The 24394-nt window shown below is 35.6% G+C and overlaps 2 protein-coding genes across 4 annotated transcripts in view; one reads left to right on the top strand and one right to left on the bottom strand.

Moving 5' to 3' along the window:
- Positions 1-2085: 2085 nt before the first annotated feature.
- Positions 2086-9364, top strand: ccnk (cyclin K). Its single transcript, XM_058754819.1, has 11 exons — positions 2086-2242; positions 3677-3947; positions 4049-4130; positions 4675-4806; positions 4896-5001; positions 5089-5146; positions 5523-5692; positions 5866-6068; positions 6693-6726; positions 6827-6895; positions 7670-9364. Exons 2-11 carry the CDS (start codon positions 3745-3747, stop codon positions 8242-8244), a joined length of 1632 nt encoding a protein of 543 aa, XP_058610802.1. The 5' UTR covers positions 2086-2242; positions 3677-3744; the 3' UTR covers positions 8245-9364.
- Positions 9365-11068: 1704 nt separating this feature from the next.
- Positions 11069-24394, bottom strand: part of ccdc85cb (coiled-coil domain containing 85C, b) — a 47581-nt gene continuing 34255 nt past the window's right edge. Inside the window, exons 3-7 of one of the 3 annotated variants that reach the window (XM_058755661.1) lie at positions 24112-24150; positions 21702-21803; positions 16459-16551; positions 15466-15564; positions 11069-13628 (exon numbers count right to left, since the gene is read on the bottom strand). In XM_058755661.1, the coding sequence (XP_058611644.1) occupies positions 13539-13628; positions 15466-15564; positions 16459-16551; positions 21702-21803; positions 24112-24150 (423 nt within the window). In that variant the 3' untranslated portion in view covers positions 11069-13538. The remainder of the gene's footprint in view (positions 13629-15465; positions 15565-16458; positions 16552-21701; positions 21804-24111; positions 24151-24394) is intronic. The other 2 variants (XM_058755663.1, XM_058755662.1) reach the window with 2 other exon arrangements.

The following is a 24394-nucleotide window of genomic DNA, read 5'->3' as shown; positions in this document are numbered from 1 at the left end:
GTCAGCAGTTTTGTAAGGCAGATCACGCCTCAATGCAAACTACTAAGCAGTACTGCCCTCTGCTGACAGCATAAGAGCAGGCACACTGTTGCTACTTTGCTCTTAAATAGGATTTTGTTGCATGCATTTGTATTAGATCAGTAACTCACATGACACATTACAGTGTTAAAATATCTGATATTTGTCTAATATTAGTAGGTGTTATCAGCATGGCTTCAGTGTCGGAGACACCTAGTATTAGAGTATCTCTCTCAGCAATCTCATCATCAGTCTTTTCCCTCAAAGTCAAGTCAAATCAAGTCACCTTTATTTATATAGCGCTTTTAACAATACAGATTGTTTCAAAGCACTTAACAGTATCAAATTGGAGGATAGAGTGTCAGTAATGTATAATGAACAATTTTCAGTTAAAGGCATTTCATTATTGAATTCAGAGATGTCATTGTCTAGCTCAGTTTAGTTTAAATAGTATCTGTGCAATCAAATCGATGATAATCGCTAGAAATTAAGTGTCCCCAACTGAGCAAGCCAGAGGCGACATTATTCACATAAGTTAACATTATTCATGTAAATGCATGAAGTAAAACAAAACATACAATCATAAATACTTTGGCTAAACAAGTTGTCTGATAAAAAACATAAAAATAATCAAACAAAATCAGATTTACCAACAAACTCTTACTGCAAATCCCGTATGAAAATGAACCATGGTTTTATTATACTAAAAATGTAATAACCATGTTTTTTTGGTGTATTGACTACCATTTTATAACTACAGTTTTAAGCATTTTAGTATAATGATTTAAATACAATCCTAAACATTGTGAACAGTGTTAGGGAGTAACTAGTTAACTTACATGTAACTAAATTATGTAATTTAATTATAAAATAAATGTAATTATATTCAGTTACAGTTACTGAGAAAAACTGTGTAATTAAATTACAGTTACTTATGAAAATGTTAACGATTACATGGGGGTTACATCTGATTTTTTTATTTTTAGACACCAATGTTTCAGGAGTAGGCCTATAGTACACAGAACAGGACACATGCTTTTTCGATAACTGTTTTATTTCCTATTTGGATTTATATGCTTTATTTTTTAAGATTAACTGTTTTTTCCAAGACATTGTTAGATGCCAGTGTTTCCTGTCGCTATGCAAAGATTTGATTTCAAAAACAGTATCATAGCTACTAGACTATTTCTTGGTATGGTTTTAAATCTGTATTTAACCACAGAATGATCTCAAATAAGTCTGATTTTGTGGTGGCTGTGTTTTAAAATTGAATTATTATAAACATAATTCAAGTGATGAAGGATTTCGAAAGTGGCAGTGTTGAGTACTGTTAATCCTGCATGTTTTACATGTTTGAAAATAACAGTTGAGCTCATTAGAGATTTAGAAAAGTAATCAAATGTAATCAGTTACATTACTCTAAAAGTAATTGAAATAGTTACACTACTTATTACATTTTAAATAGGGTAACATGTAATCTGTAACCTATTACATTTCCAAAGTAACCTTCCCAACGCTGATTGTGAATAACTAGGTTCAGTGGTGAAAGGAAAATCTAGGGAACCGGAAAGAGAAGTAGGCTATGGGAAGATTTAAGGTACATTTTAATATTGCACCATATATACAGTACAGTATAAGCCCATGAACAAGCTGTTGTGTTTTTTCCCTCCACTTCAGATAAAGCCAGCACCCTAGCTGCAGTTAGCAAAAGGCTGGATGGATGGATAGTTTAAAGAGGTTGAAAAACATCAAATCAGATTCTAGTCCATATCGATCAAACATAACTTACTTTTTCAGTACTGTGACAAAGGCAAGTTCACACAACAAAAAGCGTTCACATCCTTGTGAAACTAACTACAGTTGTATCCCTGACCGCTGCACACATTCAGAAAGTAGTAGGCTAAACGTATGTGTTTGTTTGTATGTCTGTTTCTTGGTAACTTTCATGACAGGTCAGTAACCATAACAAATTATTGCTCAAATGGAACTGCATAATGAGGTTCGGTGACTTTATGTCTTTTGGTGTGTGTGTCCTCCACGCCTGCAGGAGGCGCTAATGCGGCTCCAGTGGGTTAAACGACGCAAGAGCGCTGCTGAGAAGAGGCAAAAGAAGACGCGCTGTAAATGGCCGCCTCCATGTCATGAATGTGAAGATTGACAAAGATTACAATTTTATCTAACTGCTCAACTCATCGAGATCATAATCGAATCATATACAATAACGGTAAGATTACCGATTAGTTACGCCTGTTTTATAAAATGAAGGATGAGTAATTAATCTGATCTTCCGTGAGCGGTTTTGATCGCGCTTTACTCCCACTGTCAAAATGAATCGAGGGATAAAAGATCAAACTGCCCTTTTCACATAAACATCAGATTTACTGGATAATCAACTACTAATATTATAAGCGATCAGAGATATCTGGTAGATTTGGTGTTTCGGTGTGGTCTGTAGCTGTTGACACTTGAGCTCACGAAACAAATGAGTCTCATAGACTTTAAATAGAGCTTTAAATATGGTACATGTGATTAACGGCCTCGAGTGTGATATTATTTATTATGTTTTTCCTGATAATAACCATGATGCAGTATAGTTGTCTGATGGGAATCCGTTGTTTGGTGGATTTCATGAAAACTGTCAACAGCATGCCTGTGTTCATAGAAAATGTTTTGCTTTAAATATAGAATATTTTTAGTGTTTTTTAGAATTTAATTGTTTTCAACTCCACAAATTTTTACGATTTTAAAGCTGTCTGAATCGTGTGTGCACCGTGTTGTACATCATATTAATGTTTGTTGTAATTCAATTTTATTATTGTTTGTAATTATTAATGGTTTGAATCTGACAATACTTAATAAAGTAAAAAGATTGAATCTAAATATATTTGAATAATGTACTGAACCTAGGGTTGCAAAGGGGTGGAAAATGTCTGGTAAATTTCCGTAACTTTACAAAAATCCCTGGAATATTCCAAAGAATCCTGGAAAGTTTCTAAAATTTCTGGAATACGTCCGAAATTTACTGGAAATTTTCCACCTTTTTGCAACCCTAATTGAACCTTTTAATAATCTAATCAGAAAATGGAAATTGCAGTAAAAATTGGTTCATGTTCAGAAGCTTTGCTGTAATGGCGATTTGGCTATGGATTGTTCTTAACTGTAATGAAATAATGTTACAGTGAGAAAAAAAGATTTTGGCAAACGTTAATTTATAGTAGACATATATGTTTTTTTTATTTTACTCACCATTTACTTGTCTACTTCACATACTTATCTGAAATCATCTTGAAGTATTATGTTCACTGATAACAATGTCCAAAAAACAATGTTAAGAATGGAATTGGAATTCAGAGTTGTGTTGGGTGTTAATAATAGCTTTGTAAAATCTTTACCTTCAGTGGAAGTGCCAAGTCACATTTGTTTATATAGCGCTTCAACAGTTTTTTTTAAAGCACTTTTACAGTAATAAACAGTAAAATAACTGTAAAATCAAATGTATTAGTTATAAAACAAACTCTGCAGAACCTGTCATTGTTCAGCTCAATTTAGTTCAAATTGATCCGATAGTGTGAATACAGTCAAATTGTTTTCTGAATAGTAATTGTCTTTTAAGCATGCACATGAGGTTAACAGGTAACTAACTAACTGATATGTTCAGACCTGCACAGCTGTTGCTGTCCAACGGCCTGATAGTCCAGTTTGGCATCAGCTGTCACTTCCTTCCAAATGAAGGACGGCAAGGAGAACTCTAACGCCGCTGCTGGAAGTTTTGCCACAAATCTGGACCACACAAAGCCATGCTGGTACTGGGACAAGAAGGATCTGGCCCACACCCCGTCCCAGTCCGATGGCCTGGATCCAGCCACAGAAGCCCGGTACAGACGAGAGGGAGCCCGGTTCATATTCGACGTCGGGACACGTCTGGGACTGTATCCTTCTAATGCTGCCATTTACAACTTATTACCATATTCAGTTTCAGTTCTGTGTAGGAATGTAGGATTTTTATGTTATCCTTAACCAATTTTTTAAGACATTATGACACACTGGCAACTGGAATAACGTACTTTCATCGTTTTTATATGTTTCATTCTTTCAAACAGTTTCCCAGATATGTAAGTACAACATGCTCTTGAAAATCTGATCATTTTATGCATTTTGGCAGATTATTTCATCCATAGCATTTTCTTTTCATCCTACCATATAATGCCTAATAGTTTACAGTGTTTATAGGTAACAGGGGTAATTTATTTATTCTAATATCAGAATTTTCTGTTTTTTTTTTTTTTTAAGATGAATTCAAATAATAGGGCCTTTTAATGATTATTATTAGTGTTTATTGTTTTATATGTTTTACTCTAGGTGAACATATCACTGTTTTATCTTGATTCTTACTTTTAATTAAACCTATTTAATATACAACTTGGTCCAAGTTATGATTATTTAGGGTTATTTGGAGTAAAAAACTGTCTGTTTTATAATTTTGATGGCTTTCAAGGAAAACGTTTTCAAATGTTGAAACAGTCTCTTTTGCTTTTTCCCTCCTGGCCCAACAGAATACTGAGTGTAAACAGTGTTTATGTTAAGATGTTTGTAGCTGTAGCATGTAGCACGCTCTAAATTTAGTCGTGTTTAAAAGATTTATGTTTCTCTCTTCAGGTGACTGGAGCTTGTTGTCTTTTCCTGGCTGGTAAAGTGGAAGAAACCCCCAAGAAGTGTAAAGACATCATTAAAACGGCTCGGAGTCTGCTCAATGATGTGCAGTTTGCACAGTTTGGAGATGATCCAAAGGTTTGCAATCCATTCAAAACACAAGTTCTCATTCTTGTGACGTTCCTTCTGTATTAAACGTCACTGTGTTTCATGGAATGTCTCCACAGGAAGAGGTCATGGTCCTGGAAAGAATTTTACTCCAGACGATCAAGTTTGATTTACAAGTTGAGCACCCCTACCAGTTTCTGCTGCGCTATGCTAAACAGCTCAAAGGTATTAATAGGTTTAAGACATGTATATTTTTAAATATATAATACTGCTTTGTTGTGCTGTTAATCATCTCATGCTTTGATTTTTCAGGTGACAAGAACAAAGTTCAGAAGCTTGTGCAGATGGCGTGGACCTTTGTCAATGACAGGTTGGACTGTAATTCATTCATTCATTTCCAACAATGCTACTGTATTTTAAACTTTTGTATCAGAAAGTATATTTTCTTTACAGAAAGTATATTCTGTGATTATTCAGTTGTTACCATACATTTATATCAGTGTTATTATAGTTAACTAAAACATAAAAAAAGTATTTCAAAATGATTAATTATTATTAAAACTTTTAAACATTTGTTTAATTGCCAAAGCAACATTTTAAATTTTCATTTAATTTAACTTGATGCACTAAAATTCTCAGTTAATGATGACTGTATAATGTTTAAAGGTCTCTTTTTACAATTAAATTATTTAACGTGTCACCATTGATTCTTCTGCAGTTATTAACATGTTTCTGTGTATTTCCAGCCTCTGCACAATGTTGTCCCTTCAGTGGGAGCCAGAGATCATAGCAGTGGCAGTCATGTACCTCGCCGGCCGGCTGTGTAAGTTTGACATTCAGGAGTGGACGTCTAAGCAGTCGTCTCGCCGCTGGTGGGAGCAGTTTGTACAGGATGTGCCGGTGGAGCTGCTGGAGGGTAATCGCATTAATATTTGACAGTGTGCATTTCAAACTTTCTCTGTGCCTCTCTGCCAAAATAATTACTTGGATATAGGAAAAATAACCTTAGTAGTCTAGTTTTTCATTTAATGATGGACTGCTCACTTCCAGCATTTCATGATCTCCATACCCTTGTCTTGTGTTCTTCAGACATCTGCCACCAGATTCTGGATTTGTACTCTCAGGGTAAGCAGCCGATACCCCAGCAGCCTCAGATACAGGACAAAGAGAAACCCCCACCCCCTCCTGCGACCCTGCCCGGCCAGTCAGGGGGGCAGAACCCACCTGTTCAACCTCCCTCCAAGAAAAACTCCCCCCAGGCCAGCCCACCCGCCAAGATTAAACGCCAACATGTGAGTAAAGCATTTGCGCTTAGATAACACACATTTGTGACCGAAAATTATTTCAAGTCGCACACAACCGTTCATCCCTGACTTTTATTTGTGAAGTAGCTTCGTGCTTGAGGATTATGGGTAGTGTAGTTCTTTACCAGGGTTTTGCCTAATAAAACTGATTTTACATGCAAAAGTGGAAATCACATTAAAGGGGAAGATCACCCAAAAATAACAATTCTGTCATCTACTCACATTTCACGTCATTCCAAACCTTTCTTTCATCTGAAGAACACAAAAGAAGATATTTTGAAGAATGTTGGTAGCCAAACAAACATTTCTGTTGCACAGGCAAAAAACACTTGAGACATTTCTCAAATAAACTTGTTTTATGTTCCACTGAAAAAAAAAACAGGGTTGAATTATTACAGAATTATTTTTGGGTGAACTATTCCTTTAAATCGTGGCTTCTACAGAACCATATAGCAGTTGCGATCTAACAATCTTGGAAATAAAGGTAGAGCTGTAACAAAATAAATGCACTTGGTAAGGAAATCAGTTTACTGAAGGAGAAAATGAATTGAAATGTTACATTCGTAGAGTAATTGTGAGGTATTTTAAGGCTTGTTTTCTTTTCTTTTGTAGGTCTCTCCTAAAGATGAACCTAAAGCCCCAACAGGTAAGTCACATTTTTATAGTCTCATAATATTGCATGTCAATAGTGAGATGATGAATTTCCTATTGTATCAAGTGCTAATTTCTGTCTGTCTCTGAAACAGAGCAAGTTGGGTCTAAGATACCACGTCTGGAGAGTCCTATGCCCCCTCTCCCTGTGTCCCAACCCCCAGGTGAGGCTTTCTGTGTTTTGAAATAGGTGGCAAAATAAATCTTTGGTGAAAGTATATTGCTCATCATAGACAAAAAAATAAAAATAATAATCTAATGTTATTGTTTGCATAACCTTTGGGATTTTCTAATGAGGTTATTGGAAAAATGTATTTATCTTGACATTTCACAATAGATGATTGCTTTTAGTAATACACACGTACACTGACTACTGTTTTTTTTTATTTATATATATATATATATATATATATATATATATATATATATATATATATATAATACTTATATTTTTAATAGAAATTAATACTTTATTTTCAGCAAGAAATATTGAAATTGATCAAAAGTGTCAGTAAAGACATTTATAATGTTAGAGTGACTTCTTTCCGTTCATCACAGCATCCTGAAAAAATATCATGGTGTCCACAAAAAAATTAAAATAAATAAAAATTAAGCAGCACAACTGTTTTCAACATTATTAATGATAAAAAATGTTACTTGAGCACCAAATTAGCATATTAGAATTATTTCTGAAGGATCATGTGACACTCAAGACTGGAGTAATGATCCATAACTGAAATAAATTATAAAAAAGTTATTTTAAAATGGAATCAAATTTCACAATATTGTAATTCACTATTTTTGAACAAATAAATACAGCCCTGAGAATTTTTATTTTTTATTTACACATAATGCAGTGATGTTTGATAATGGAAGCTGTTATAAAGTGATTATACTAAATGTTTATAATTTATACTCTGACTTCTGTCCACGCACAGATCGCAAGGCTCCATCTGTCATCCCAGCTCCTCCCGCTGAAGCAGAACCGGCCACATCAGCTGACATGGACCCAGCACAGGGCCCGGCTCCTCCTCTACCCCACGGGGCCCCGCCCCCTCTACCTCACCGCCCGCCACCCCCTCCTCCCTCCAACTATATCATGGGAATGTCCACGTCCAGTTCGTACATGTCCGGCGAGGGATTTCAGAGTCTGCAGTCCATGATGAAGACTGAAGCGCCCTCCTACGCGCCCATGCCCCCTTCGTTTGGCCTGCCGTACCACCCGCACCCCCACTATCCACATCCAAACCCCCCGCCTCCAGGCCCTCCGCCCCCAACCTCTTACCCTCCTCCCAATCTGCCCCCACCCACCCCATCTTACCCCCCTCCAGGCTACAACCCCAGCTACCCCCCTCCGCCCCCGCGTATGCCACCAGGGCACAATGTGCCCCCTCCGGTAATGGGCTTACCGCCCGCTGGGTACCCACCTCCACCCGGCCAACCTCAGGTGCCGCTGCCGCCCCACGGCATGCCGCCTGTGGCAGGAATGAACAGAGGGGCTTGGATGAGATGAGAGGTGATTAAACCAGTCCTTCACATCTTGGTTTAGGCCCACGATACATGTGCCTGTATACAATATATACACAGTCTGTATCGGGTTTATATTCTGATGCAGGTTTCACAGGAAGGTAAAGACATTTCAGCTGCCGAGATCAGCGCTGGTTGAATTGGAGTGTCTGGGAGTCCATGAAATACCGCAGACTTCTGCTTGGGTTCAGGGTTTCACTGTTCTGTAGACTTTATATCCACTGATGCGATTTGAAGGGATAGTTCACCCCAAAATGAAAAGCTGATGTATTTACTCTCCCTCATGTTGTTCTAAACCTGTATGCGAAAGAGAATTTTGAAATATCTTCATGGATATTTTCCATACAGTGGTTCACATTGAGCATGGTTGGTCAATCTACAAAAAGGACAATCTTAAAAAATGGACCATACAACTTGTGATCTATGACTTGGTCCAAATGATGTTTTTGGAGTCATATAATAGAGCTGTTTTCAGCTTTTTTCAAAATTATTATGTGGTTTCAGGTCTCAAGTAGTAAGGATTACTTCATATTGTTTTTTTCTGGTCAATATGAATGGTTTTTACATGAAAAGATCTGACAAGATGCTAAGATTAAAAAATAAGTAAATAAATCATACAGGTTTAGAATGGCGTGACCCAAATAAATAAAGAGTTTTTCTGTTTGGGGGAAACTATCCTTTTAAATTCGTTCACATCACCACTTACATTCCAAATCCATTTCTGTGAATGAATTATGAATTTTTGGTTGTACATATGATTTTTTCTGTATTATCTTTAGAGAACCTTTTTTTCAGTGTTATGTATTTACCCCCCTTTGGCTTTGCTTTTTAGTTGGTGTGTTGCAGAATTCATATTATTTTCTTGGGGAAAATATCCCACAAATCATACTTGGCAGTCCTTTTATTCAGATGCGTTTCTGGCATCTTTGACTGACCTGAGATCAAGTGCGTTGATTGATGGACATGTTCGTTCTATAGTTTCCCGTATGTGCCTTAGTTTGGTTAGTATTTAATCGGCAAAGGACTTGCTATGCTCAACCACCTTGTGTTTGCCTGTTGATTTTTTTTAGGCAGATAATAAAAGTCTTTTTCCCCTTGTGCATTTACTTGATTGCGTCTTGTTTTAAATTACATCACTGTCAGTCTATGAATTATCAGAGAAAATAATTTTGTCTTTAATTAAAACACATTAAATATACATATTGTGCTACACAAGGTTTAAAAATGATACAAACAAGCTCCTGGATGGAAAGATTAAATAAAGTTTCACAAGATATATCCCAGTATACATTTATAAATGAACACTTTATTAAAACTTGAATTACATTAATAAACTACATTATATTGTGTAGTGGTAAACAGGTCATTAGTTAAAATGTATTAGTGTTTAGGTATTTTTCTTATAAGTGACCATGGACCACAAAACCAGTCATAAGGGTCTATTTTTTTAAATAAATAAGCTTCCCATTGATGTATGGTTTGTTAGGATAGGACAATATTTGGCTGAGATTCAACTATTTGAAAATCTGGAATCTGAGGGTGCAAAAAAATCTAAATATTGAGAAAAGCGCCTTTAAAGTTGTCAAAATGAAGTTCTTAATCAAAAATAAAATGTTGATATATTTACAGTAGGAATTTTACAAAATATCTTCATGGAACATGATCTTTACTTAATATCCTAATGATTTTTGGCATAAAAGAAAAATAGATAATTTTGACCCACACTGTAAAAAAAGAAAAGTTGAGCCAACTTAAAATTTTAAGGCAACCAGCTTCAGCAGATTTTTGAGTTTGCTCAACTTGTCGTTTTAAGTTTATACAACAAAAAATTGAGAATCTCCCACAAAAATAAGTTGAGCAAACTCAAAAATCTGCTGAAGCTGGTTGCCTTAAAATTTTAAGTTGGCTCAACTTTTTTTTTTTTTTCACAGTGCATACAATGTGTTGTTGGCTATTGCTACAAATATACCTGTGCTACTTATGACTGGTTTTGTGCTCCAGTGTCACATATTTGCATTATCAGTAAATTACCAACATTTCTATTTGGTTAGCTTAACATGTTTTCTGATTAACTAAGTTAAAGTTTTATGTCTTTTTCACATTAAATTTTTTATGCCTCATTGTGCATACAGTATGTATTATGTATTGTGACGTTAACCTATACACAAACAAAATGCAAACAAGCCCTGCAGCTAGAAAACTTTACAAGCTCAAATGACTTATTTTTGTACTAAATAACATGCTCTAACAAAAAAAATATAAGATTTAAACCACATGGAATGTCTTGTCCCATAAACATCCACTGTGAGTGTATTGCTTTAAATGCTATTTTTGTTTTATTTTACAATGTATGCGTTTACTAATCGTTTTGCATGTGAAGCTATGTATTCAATGTATATTATATATAAAAGTGTGGTCACAATACATTGAGGTTGTCAATGAGATGAAATTAGTGTAAAAAGGAGCAATTTCCCTTCATTACCATTAGGGGGCACAATTCTCCAACATTTATTTTATTATTTTGCATTTTGCACAGTTGCTTTCACACAATCTGCATGGTAACAAACGTTTAACAGGTTTGTTCATGGGTTTTGAGATGTTAAGATTGCCTAATTTAGCAAGTGACATGAATTTGCACCTAAATCAGTTTATTTTCAACACTGAACTAAACTTATTTTAACTGTAAAGCAGATCAGTTACAGTTTAGCTCAATGTTACAAAATTATGAAACAAGTTATTCTCCTGTTCATTGCTGTAAAGCTGCTTTAAAACAATCTGTATAAAGTGCTATATAAATAAATGTGACGACATAAAGCAATAGTTTGTTTATTGACAAAATCGTCTGGTTCACTTTGTACACCTTTTGTCTTTACATCTTTACTGTAAAATGTCTCCTGCAGTCATGCTCGCAGCTATTAACACTGAAGACAGGATAAACCTCAGAGGTTTTACACAAGAAAACAACACAGGGAGAAGGTGCATAGGATCCAAATAAAACCCCATGCACAAAAGAGGCAGCACATGCCAAATAAAATCATCCCAAAAAAAACCCCAAAGCATGGCTTTGTGTTCAGACCGCTTCCAAAGAGAAACAGCACTTTATCTGTATAGGATCTGCTTGCAACTCCTTTCATTAACAACAATGGCAACTTCTCATGTTTGTAACAGGTGGGTCAAAACTCATTGCCAGCCAATCAAATGCACACCTCTGGTTAATTCATGATAAAACTCTTTCTTTAGCTTTTACCCATTTACAATTACATCTGTTGGCTATGTTCGGAATAGCATACTAACATACTACTCTTATCAAAATGCAGCATACAACAAATTGCACAATGCAGTGTGCTCAACCTTCCATTGCCAGTATGAAGATCGAACCTAATTAGTTGCAATTTATTTGAATATTAAATATTTCTTGACTTTTTAAGTGGTACAATGTGTACTGTTTTATATACCATTTCTTTTTTTAATATAGTATTTAGCATATATTGCACAATATGCTAGTTTTGCATTCTGAACACAGCCGTAGTATTTCATTTATAAGCATGCCTGTTTTTGAACTCGGCGGTTTATTTGACATTGAAAAGAACATCAGGAAAAAGAGACTCACATACATTAAACTATTGCTGACATGCATTTAAATGAGCTGAAAATCACTATAAGCAGACCTTGATCACTGTTTGAGATTAATGTTTAACAATATTTCACTGCTGAATAGCAGGCCCTGCAGACTTTTGAGGGAAAACGTGTGGAATTTAAACATAAAATGTGTTAAATGGTGCTGAAAGTGCTTTTTGATAACAAAGCATTATCAAATTAGCCAAAATATATAATAAATGAACAAGCAAGGGGTGGGAAATATGCATAGCTTCTAATGGATTCCATGAGGGTTTGTGATAATTTTTCATCCAAAACAAATGACAATGATAATAACTAACAGTGACAGCAACAACTACTTAAATGCCCGTGAAACTGCTTGATGGGCGCAGTTTTCCTTCACGGACTGAAATATTAACTTGGGGCAGGACATATTGATGGACTTGTCCACTTTTTGAGACACAAAGCTGCTTTAATTTAAACTTTGACCCCATTGCCATCATCTGTCATGCATTTGGTCAAAGTGGAGTATTGCAAGTTTGTTTTTGAATCATGAGAAAGGGCCTTCAGGAGTTTTAGATTTGTAGGTAAACTCCTAGGGTTGAAACAGATAGCATAGACCTTTAAAACATTAGGTTAGCACAATCATTTCTACCAATGCATCAGTCTTGACTATTAACGGGTCAATTAAGCACTTAAAAAGGCTGGAAAAGGACAAAACTACTGTTTCAGACATGTTGTGATGTATACGTGCCATTTCCCTAGACCTGAGATACGTGATTGTCTAGCATGCACAGCACACCGTTTTAAAATTTGACGTCTTTAAATATAAAACAAAAAAACTATGAATTTTAGTTGTGACCGCCGTTTTTTTTTCTTCATACAGGAACAGGGAAAAATCAAATTCAGTATGTTTTGTGCTGCTTTTGTGTCTGAATTGCATTGCTCAAAAACTGTTGGCTGTTAAGAAACCCCATACGCTGTTAAGTTGGTACTTATTAAAAACAGCTACTAGAAAAAGTAAAAACACTTAAAAAGACAACATAATAAAGTGACTTAAAGCTTTTGTACATATCTTACATTGTCTTTCAGAGTCATTTCTGTACATTACGTGCACAGGAAGGGTACCAGAACACAGTGGAGTGAGTAAGTGAGCATTATCTGCTATCACCCTGAAAGGAGTAAACCACAGTTTGATGGACCCAACTTTGTCTAAAAGGGTGTAAGGAAACAATAATGAGTTTTCTGACATCACTGTTATGTAAAAACAATAATATGAGTTCAAAAATAAAAAGGCAAGCTGACTGAACATGACTAGCTGCCAGTCGTAAACACTTCATGGGTCCAGTCCCAAACGACACCGTCCTTTTAATGTTTCTTCTCTGAATCTACATTCGGTCAAATTGACTGTTGGGTAATTGTCAGCCGAGTAGTTCAGAATTGGTAAATTCAGACGAGATCCATTAAAGAAAAAAAAAAAAATAGAATTAATAGTCAAACAATGTCATTTCAATGCGGATTATTGCTTTACATGTTCACTGAAAATTGGAGTGTAGCGGTCCAATGTTAATGGCAATAGTTGGACTCCAAATGATTTGACATGGATGCTGTTGATGCTGCGAGCAGTTTCTCAGTTTGGTCCTGCTGGACTGTCATGGTGGCTGACCAGAAGGAGAGGACCTGCTATAGAGGACCTTTGAACTGATTCCCAGAGAGCTGCTGTCGGATGGAAGGCTTTGATCCTGCCGCGTCACCGAGCTTTCGCCACACCACCTGAACACAAAGGGACGAAGTCAAAAAAACAGCTGTGCCACTTTTACATGCTGTATGCCAGTGCAAAATCTGCATCTTATAAGCTGTCGGCATTTTCAATGCTCTCGTTTTTTATTTACAACCTATACTTAGAATTTAGAACCTATATTTAAGAATGAACCAATTCATTTTGTATGTTCGATAAAATTTTGTCTAAATAACAAAAGCATTAAAATTTTCAAATAAATTTAGACATCACAGTGGTACAGTCAGAAGATGGATTACCATTTTCAGATTTGAGTTTAAAGATTACATTTGCAAGTGTTTAAATCTTAGGGCCAGATTTACAAATTAGTGTGAGACCACAATCCCAAAAAAAGCGTCGATGGGAGTGAAAAGTTCTGCTGTTGGTCTACTGACAATGTGCAAATGAAAGACCAATGCAATCTACCAAGAGCAGTGCAAATTAGCAACTATCGCAGCCATGTCAAGAGCAAAATGGGTTATGCTTTTTTTGGGCATTAAATGGTGCAAAACCAGTAAACTGACTACTGCAAACCTTAGTTGCATGATATATTTAAACACAGTCCTCCCATACATTTTGCATCTGAAAGGGAACTCCATATGCAACAAATGCATAAAGGGTCAGCTGCAAAAATAACCGTCCATGCCTTTTCATTGCTAATTTTTCACTGCGTGTCTTTAGTAAGTCCTCACAGGGTAACACTTTAGTATAGGGACCAATTAGCACGCCTATTATTAACATATTGGCTGTTTATTAATGCTTATGTAGTGCACATTCTACATCCTTAATCCTGCCCAATACCTAAACTTAACACCTACCTTACTAACTATTAAGAAGCAGCAAATTAGGATGAGTTTATTGAGTGTGACCTCTCACAGTAGTTTGTTTAATGCCAGAAGAGGGTTTGCATTGGCACAAGCTGTGAGTAAATCCTTAGTGTCCTTAATTAGCATTAGATGATGGAAAATGTAATCAAATGTAATCAAAAACATAATGGAATCTAAGGTGGAATGAGCATGTATGATTAAATGACTAACATTAACCTTTTAAAAAATGAAAACAATTATAATATTGGCTGATGATAATGATATACTGTGCATCCCAATTATAATTTATTTAGATTGTCCCTTTTTCACAGCTTTTTGATTGGCGTATTTAACATTATGTTACAATCACCCATAGAAAGTAAGCGCAAACAAGCCATAACATTCATCAAGAACTCTTATGAACAGAGTTTCCAGGTGAGAAGGACAGAGGTGTTATTGTGCTCAGAGCTGGATTTCTTCATTCATTCCCACATTCCACTGAGGGGCCGAACATACAGATCAAACTATCATGAGCTCTGTGTACCATCCTGTCCATTCACTGACCCCTCCATAAACTACACCCACTTGGAGACACTTCCTCGTGAAGGGAATCTTTACCGAATGTTCCATAAATGAACTGGACATTTCTGTGACACTTTTGGTAATCAAGTGTGATATTGTAAAGCATCTGCCATTGTTCTTTAAATAGTTATAATGCATTAATTTGATTAAAAACACCAGAGAATGTCAGAATAGGCATACATTTCTCACATTCAGCTGAAAAGAGAAAAGCCTAATTTGAAAATGATTACGTGACAACACTGTTTTGCGATAAATTGTATTTAAAAATACGCATTTACATTAAAATAAGTCAAAGCTAATATGGTGTACAGCAAAAGCTGCTAGGATTGATCAGTAATGTTTTAAGGCTGAAATAGCAAAGGGTCAACTGAATTAATGGAACATCACATTTTTGTGTTTTAGCAAGCATGACAGACTTATCGCAAAAATCAAAATAAGCACTCACGTTGCACATCTCTCGCACTATGGCTTTCTCTTTCTCACTCAGGTCTTCTTCACTTTCTTCTGGAAGCTGCTTGTCCAGATTATCATGGACCTCCAGAACCTGTTAATACCGTATATGGTCAAGAGCATCTTTTAAAACCAGCTCAAACAGTCATACTGTACTGTACAACCGCCATTTCCAGAAAAAAAAAAGGACAAAGAAAAGTTTTTTATTTGACATTTAACATTAAATTGTTATGCTGATTTTGTAAAGGGGCAAAAAATAAATTAGAAACAAGGATTTTCATTACTGTTCTAATGTTCTCTATTCAACTTTATGAAGCTTGAATTTTGGTTGCACAGACTTTCATAAATGATGAGAGAATATAAAAAAAAAAAAAAAAAATCTTATGGGTTTGAAATGAAGTGTGTATTTATATAGTGGTGGCCAAAATGATTAGAACACTAGTATTTTCAGCAGCTAAAAAATGGTTTTAAGTCAGTTATTTATTTCTATCTTTTCCTGTAGCGTGTCAGTAGGAAGTATCAGTTTACATTTCCAAGCATTCTTTTTGCTATTAATTGTAATAATCCAGTGAGATTTTTGTTTGCACAAGGAGTCTGACAACAGCCAGTCAGAGATCTGATCTGATCATCATCCAGTCTGTCCAAGATGCTTCAAGAAACCTAACTATATAGCCTATGCGCAAATAGAGCATTTTTTTTTTCTTCACAGAAGTAAAATAACTTTTCTAGTTATTTCAATGACTAACTGAATTCATGAATTCAGTTCATCAGTTAACACAGGTGTCCTAGCAGACCAACCACAGGTGTAGTTTATCACAATGACTATGAACATATTCCACTGACGCTTAGTTTTGAGCGGTATATCTACTGTTTTATCAGTTGTAACCTGTTTTGTTCAATGTTTTGATTAAAAAGCTCTATTTTTGCTGTTTTTCTATATTTAAATACATTCTATTTGGTTTGATAACGTGTGTGAAAATGTGTGTACCTTCATGGCATGAACCACAGCTTCAGGTTTCTGTACAGATGAGACAAACCCGGTGGAAGGAGAAGACTCACTGGTCTGTAGCCTTCCAGTCCCCTGGAGAAGAAAACGCATGTCAATTCGCTCCTGGCCAACATACTGGTTAAAGGACCATATTTCTTTCTTTTTTTTGGAATATGGTATCATAGAAGTATACACTACTGTTCAAAACTCTGGAGTCAGTAAGATTTTTTTCTGAAAGAAATTAATACTTTTATTCGGCAAGGATGAATTAAATTGATCAAAAGTGACAGTAAAAGGTTTTCTTAATATGATCCAGGTTCTGTGACTCACTGATTTAATTGCTGGTTTGTTGAAAAATTATAATTTCAGGGTTGTCTCCTGCCTCCCTGTAACCACTTTACAAACCAAACCTACGCCTTGGTTTAAAGGCTAAGAGCACAAACATCATGCTGGAAAATATCACATAAAACCATTGAAACAGTAGCTGGTTTATAGCTGGTCATTAGTGGGTCCAGTTTGGTTTAAACGGTTGACCAACGGAGGTACAGAGAGGTAAATGTAACCAACAGTTAGCAGCATATTAGAATGATTTCTGAAGGATCATGTAACACTGGAGACTGGAGTAATGATGCTGAAAATGCAGTTTGCACTACAGGAATAAATTACATTTTAATATATTACAATAAACAACTTTTTGTAAAAAATCGTAATGTTTCATAGTATTACTGTATTTACCGTTTCATGAAAATAAATGTAGCCTTCTTTCAAAAACATAAAATCTTTTATGCAGAGTAGTGAAGGATAATATCGAATGCAATAAAGTGTTTTAAGGTACAGAGGATAAAAAGTGAAATATCCTCAGATATCAGGAACAGCATGTGTCAGAAGCAATTTTAAAATGGTGAGGCAGACACAGCAGGTTTAGTAAATGCGACTTGTCATATGAGGTATGTGATATGTTATTACCGCACTTCTTTTTACTATTTTTTCAACTCCAACATTTTGAATATGATCCAGGTTCTGTGACTCACTGATTTAATTGCTGGTTTGTTGAAAAATTATAATTTCAGGGTTGTCTCCTGCCTCCCTGTAACCACTTTACAAACCAAACCTACGCCTTGTTGTAAAAGCTAAGGGCACAAAGTTAAAAACATAAAAACATCCCATCTAAAACCATTGAAACATGGTAGCTTGTTTATAGCTGGTCATTAGTGGGTCCAGTTTGGTTTAAATGATCAACCAGCGGAAGGAAAGATGTTATCAAGAGTTTTGTCGAAATTTGATGATTGCCCATTCATGCACATCGAAGCCAAGATGACTGCAGAGTGAACTGGCTCTCCTAAAGAATATTTTACCAATAACCATCTTAGCAGCTTTTTTTTTGTTTTGTTTTGTTTACCAGATTAGCAGCTACCAGAGAACTAGCCGAGCTGATAGATCACTGTGCACCAAAAAACAAATCAGCTCATATGCATTATCATGCATTCTCATTGGTGATTCATCATTGTTAATTATCTGTCTTAACTCAGAGATATGAGGATCATTCATAATGAAAACTACATCCCATCTAAAACATTCATCTTTGCTTAACATCGCACACAGCAGCCCAGACAGCTGTGGAGGACAAAAACCCCTGCTTGTGTTTAATCATTCATACCGCATGAAGAGAACCGGACATGATCCGCATACATTCATGCTGATGATGACTGCAAAACACCCCATTTAAAAACACTTGTGTGTTTTGCTGTGCGCCGTGTTCATGATGATCTAATATGCATCTAATATACCTCTCTATGTCTTTCATAAGAGAGCCTATCAATCAAAGCTTCTGGATGGTTCCCATAGAAACACCATGCAGAAACCTATTTTTAAATGGTTGAACAAAGTCATTCTCACTCTATTTAGACCAATAAGTGCTGACTAAAGAGGATAAACTCTAGTTTCAATTCTTAGACAGCAAAGCTGGGTTTCAATACAATTTGCATGGTTCTAATATGTAGAAAATGATGTACTTTTCAATGTTAATGTTGTTGTTTGTCAACAAAGAGTTTTTGATTCCGATAATGAAGACAGAACGAAAGAGACATAATGGGGAAAAGACAAATTATTTCAAGTAAACCATACTGTTGATAAAAATATGACAATAAAAAATAAAATTGCAAGAACTAAGCATTTAAAAGAAGAAAAAAGAAAAAAAAAAGAAAGAAAGAATGAAATCACTAGTAAAAAGTAATATATTTAAAATACATTTATTTCATACTAAATACACTTATTTCATACTCTATTAATATATTCACGTACATATCGCCCGAGACTTAAGGCCACTGCACACTGAGTCCGAAATTCTCGTCCGAAATTTCCGCACGTTCAAAAAGAAATACACACTGCCTCCGAAACTTTCGTCTGTCATCAAAAATTCGGATCGGGTTCGATTTTCTGCGTTTTCGAAAGGATGACGAATATGAAAAAACGCATACGAAAATTTCAGACTCGGTGTGCAATGACCTTTACCGATATATTTACATTTACATTTATGCATTTAGCAGACGCTTTTATCCAAAGCGACTTACATTGCATTCAAGTTACAGTTTTTACATTTTATCTGCTCTATAAAAATGATGATTAAACTTTATTAGGAGTATTTCATTGATCATACATTGATGATCTTTGAATAACATCCGTGTTTAAATGTGAGATATTTAAAGTGTACCTGTAGTATACTTGCAATATTTCCACTTTAGCAAAATGAAATATACTTCAGTATATTTTTAGCTGGACCTCAACACTACTTCTGCACAATTAAAGTGCATTAACTACATAAAATTAGTTTCAATTTCCAATTTAGCAGACTTTAAGTATATCAGTTTAGTATACTAAATGTATAACGTCAGAATATTTTAATTAAATAAATAAATATGTAAATGTATTCGTATACTTAGCATTAAATAATTTTAGTATATTTATTTTTCACTAGGGATATCACTTTGCTACCAGGTTAACGAGTTCCCTCAACCGCATCCTATTTGCATGAGATTTATCAACAATATTCACAACATCAACATTTTACAATGTACATTATGCCATATTACTAAAAGTCTCTAAAAACAAAAGTCTCTAATGCACAAGATACTTCTAAAAAGCTAAAACTTCTGTTTACTTGCCACATGCAGTTATTTCAGTAGCCAATGCTGTATGATAATTATATTCATAAATCTTCATGTAAATTAAATCTCATCATTTTAAAAGATTTCATTAAAATTTGGTCTCTTGTACTGTAGCTTGCCGTTTTCATATATAGATATATATTTTTTTATTTTATGTTGTCAAATAAAATGTTATGGTAACACTTTAGTATAGCGACCAATTCTCTCTATTAACTAGTTGCTAATAAGCATGCCTATTAATAACATATTGGCTGTTTATTAGTACTTATAAAGCACATATTCAGCATGACCATATTCTTCATCCCTAATCCTACCCAATATCTAATCTTAACAACTACCTACTAACTATTAATAAGCAGCAAATTAGGAGTTTATTGAGGCAAAAGTCTTAGTTAATGGTTTGTTAATGGCGGGAAATGGACCTTAAAATAACGTGCATGGGACCAATGTTAATTTTGTCAAATAAAATGTGAACACATGAATTGCTTATGCAATGAAAAGTAATTAAACCATCAGTCAACTAAATCAGCTGAGATTAGCTGTCTTTAATTATTTTTTGTACCTGATTAATCATTGGCTAATTTTACACACAAAACAATGTGTGTTGGTAATGTCTGATGCCTTTGTTCACTGCTTAGAAGTGACACCAAAAATCTATAAAACATGAAAGGTCAAATGGAATAAATAGGCACTTGACCTGTTTTCTCAGAGGAGACGCTGAGTCAAAACAATTTAACGAAATTCAATTCAAACTCTGCGTTAATGCTGTAAAGACTTTCAGCTGACAATTGCAAGATTCTCAAGCAAGCACACAACATGAAACACACAGCGGTGAGGCTTCCTGTGCACTGGCTGAAGGCTACATGTTCAAAGGTGCATTTGCTTTTCCATTTATTCATTCATCGTATTTTCAGTAGGTCTGCTAATTTTCCAAGGGAAAATGAAAGGAAAAAGTTTTCAAAGGTAGGAAAAGTGCCTCCAGTTCTGTACTGGAAAAGCCTATAGCAGTCTATACCAGATGAAAGATTTGATGCACCAAGGATCTCCTTTTTTCCCACATAGTTGCTGAATAGAGCCGAACTGATTAGGCTGAGCTTTCATTTTGAAATAATGTCCCATGATATCTAATTCGAACTTCTTTTTCTTTTTTTTTTTTTTTTTTTCTTTTTTTAGGGCTGTCAACTGATTATTACAAATTTAAATCTAATTAACTTAATGATTATGCATGCTGATTAATTAACTGAATTAAACAATATAAATATTTACTGACAAAAGTATCTGAGGACATTTGTACATCACCAAACAAATGGCAAAAAGTTATTATTGTTTTATCATTAAACAGAATCCCATCACTGTCCAGCAGGACTTGTATTCTTGTATATACCAAGTGTATGCACATATGTAGACTGACTTGACTAATTCTGCACATTTGTTATATATTTTTAAAGATCACATTACCTTATTTTCTGTGGGTACTGATTGTGTCAAAGCACTTAACAGTATCAAATTGGAGGATAGAGTGTCAGTAATGTATAATGATAAGATTAAACACTCAATTTTCAATTAAAGTCATTTCATTATTGAATTCAGAGATGTCATTGTTTAGCTCAGTTCAGTTTAAATAGTATCTGTGCAATCAAATCGGCGATAATCGCTAGAAATTAAGTGTCCCCAACTGAGCAAGTCAGAGACGACCAAGGTCCAATTTAAGGTCCAATTCTTGCCATTAACAAACCATTAACTATGACTTTTGCCTCAATAAACTCCTAATTACTGCTTATTAATAGTTAGTTGTTAAATTTAGGTATTGGGATTAGGGATGTAGAATATGGTCATGCAGAATTATATGCTTTGTAAGTACCAATAAACAGCCAATATGTTAATAATAGGCATGCTAATAAGCAACTAGTTCGTAGTGAGAATTGGTCCCTATACTGAAGTCCCTACTTAGGACTATGTCGCTTTGGAATATTAATCGCAGCAAATTTCAGATGATTCAAAAAATGGAAAATACGACAAATGAACATGCTAAAATATGCTTGGATTGATTTGTATGTACAGTTTCTGAGGATCACTCACATTCAGTAGGGCCTCCTGCCTCTGGGGGAGGGAAGACAGCTGTGATTCTGAGTGGTAGAGGGTCATGCCCTTCCGCAGGGCTCGCAGGTCTCCCGGATTACACTGCCGAATGACACGAGAGGCAAAGAGAGACATTATTAAACATCCCATTGAACTAAACATACTTGACTTTTCTCAAAGAAAATAGAAGTGCCAAGAAAAAGTGTGTGCAAGAATGTTTTTTAAGTCTGGAGATCACAGAAAAGAGGAGAAAAGCTGCTTTAAAGGGATAGTTCACCCTAAAAAAAAAAAGATAAATCTGACTTTCATAGGACTTTATGGAAGTCGACAGCTACCATCAACTGTTTGGCTACCAACATTCTTCAAGATATGTTCTTTTGTTTGTGTAATGGCACACACCTGCGTATCGATAAAATCAGATCAAGTTTCTGAATAGGAAGTCTGACTTCAAAGCTGCGTTCTTTTCCACTTTCCCACTTTCTTAGATGAATGGAGCTCAGCACCATAACATACTCCCACACAGCTTCCTGGCCTCCTTTAAGTATTATTGTCCATAGAAAGTGAGCTGGAATCTCTTCATGCTGCTATAATAAAGACACCCACAGGCTCCAGCCGGCATCATCTCTAATCACCAGTGATCCTTATGACATTTCAATATCTTGCTTTCATGTTCCCTGAATGTATGTGACCACTATAAGAAAGACCTATAAATAACTCTGTCACTCTCTTTTAGAAGAGAAACTGTGTTTAAGGGGGCTGCAAGGAAGATGTGAACTTTACATCTGCCTGCAACCTAAACATACTGGATCACCCACTAACCATCTATGGTATTTAGGACACCTTGATCAAGGACTGATGTACTTGTGTAGACAAGTACAATTTTGTTTGTATGCACTTTCTGTAGAATTTGATGAAGAATACACACACACACACACATACACACACACACACACACACACACACACACACACACACACGTTTTATGGGACAGGCGTAATGGTTTTTATACTGTACACGCTGTATTTTCTCTCCTTATGTATCTCCTTACTCTAACCCCATCCTTAAACCTACCCCTCACATAAACTCTCTGCATTTTCACATTATTAGTAACCTTCATTCTGTATGAGGAAGCTTGTTTCCTCATGGAGACCAAAAAAAGTCCCTACAAGGTCAAAATTTACTGGTATTACTATACTTTTGGGGACAATTTTCAGGGGGGCCACAGTATGACTTAAAAAAAACGATTATTAAAATAATCAAACTGATTATTGACATTGAGAAATGAGCACAGTTTGTAACCGCTCTCTTCCAACAATTCTGACAGAGATGTATTTTTCCTGAGAAAGACATAAATACCTGAGGGACCCGAGGCGGTGTGTTCTAATGAAGTAGGTGAGCGTTTGTCAAATGTTTGTTGTACAAACTGTATGGTTCACTTCGATTTATATCATGGAATTATATACAATGGGTTCCAGAATCTATGTTGTTATGTTCTCTTTATTTTTTAAATGAACCTGAAAGCACTGAGGGAGTGTCAGAATTCCTGTGGACTGATGTTATTTTTCATCGCTGAGGCAACAGGAACTGCTGGAATGCAGCCTGTTTAAAGAGCCAAAATTCCTCACCTGACTGTATTGTTGCTCTGACAAGTAAATGTTTCACAAATGTAATTGCCATCATACTATGAATGGATATGATCAATCATGTCACTCAACAACAGGCTAGTCAGTTTCGAAAATTCACCGGTAATTTTCTGCCAGGTCATGACCCAGTCATTTTACAGACATTTCTGTTAACCCTAAAACAATTAAGTTCAAGATTCAAAATACAGGTACAAATTTAGGGTTAAATAAGGTTAAAAAAAAAGTGTACCTTCTGAAAAGGTGTATTTCTGAGAGTGTATGATGGACTCTAATTACAGGGTTTCTTTATGACCGACTTATTTTGCTGAACAGTCAAATATGATTTTAAGCAATTCGACTGGATTTAAACACAACAGACAGCACTAAAACACAGAGTGGTGCATTTTCTTAGAGAAGTTATGGGACGATGCCCAAGATAGATAAGTGGGTGTTTATTAAAAATTTAAACATGTTCACATTCATATTTACATCCATCAGTTTGTCAGACATGAAAAATTGACGCTGCACTACCTGTGCTGCTTGAATAAATGATAAGATCGGAAAGACTTTTCAACACAGAGGGACAAGCATATGAGCTCATGCGCCAGAAGCCCCCCGAGCACAGCCCAGCATGTTAGCACAAGCGCTTAGCCTAGCATGCCATTGTACACACCAGCATTTGAATTCACAAAGAATGTGAATGTAAAGATAAGAAACAAGCAAGAAGAGAGCTGTAGGAGGACATAGAGCTCCACCACCACCACTGAGCAAAAGTGTGGTAAAATTACCTTCATGGACAGCTTTGATAAGCTATAACGGCTACAGGGCTGGAGAACACAAAACACATTTCACAAAACCAATTAAACAAATACAAGTTCATACAGTTTCTTCACTAGGGCTATCACAACCAAGGCTGCGTTTCCCAAAAGCATCGTAAGCTTAAGTACATGGTAGACCCATTGAACCCAATGGAGCTACGATCAACTCAAGCTTACGATGCTTTTGGGAAACGCAGCCCTGATTAACAAGTCAGATAATAATGTTTGGACTTCTTACGTGTGGTTTTGCAGG

Source organism: Onychostoma macrolepis, chromosome 20 (genome assembly GCF_012432095.1).
Source record: "Onychostoma macrolepis isolate SWU-2019 chromosome 20, ASM1243209v1, whole genome shotgun sequence".
NCBI classification, from domain to species: domain Eukaryota; kingdom Metazoa; phylum Chordata; class Actinopteri; order Cypriniformes; family Cyprinidae; genus Onychostoma; species Onychostoma macrolepis.
This window is presented reverse-complemented; position numbering and strand designations above follow the sequence as displayed.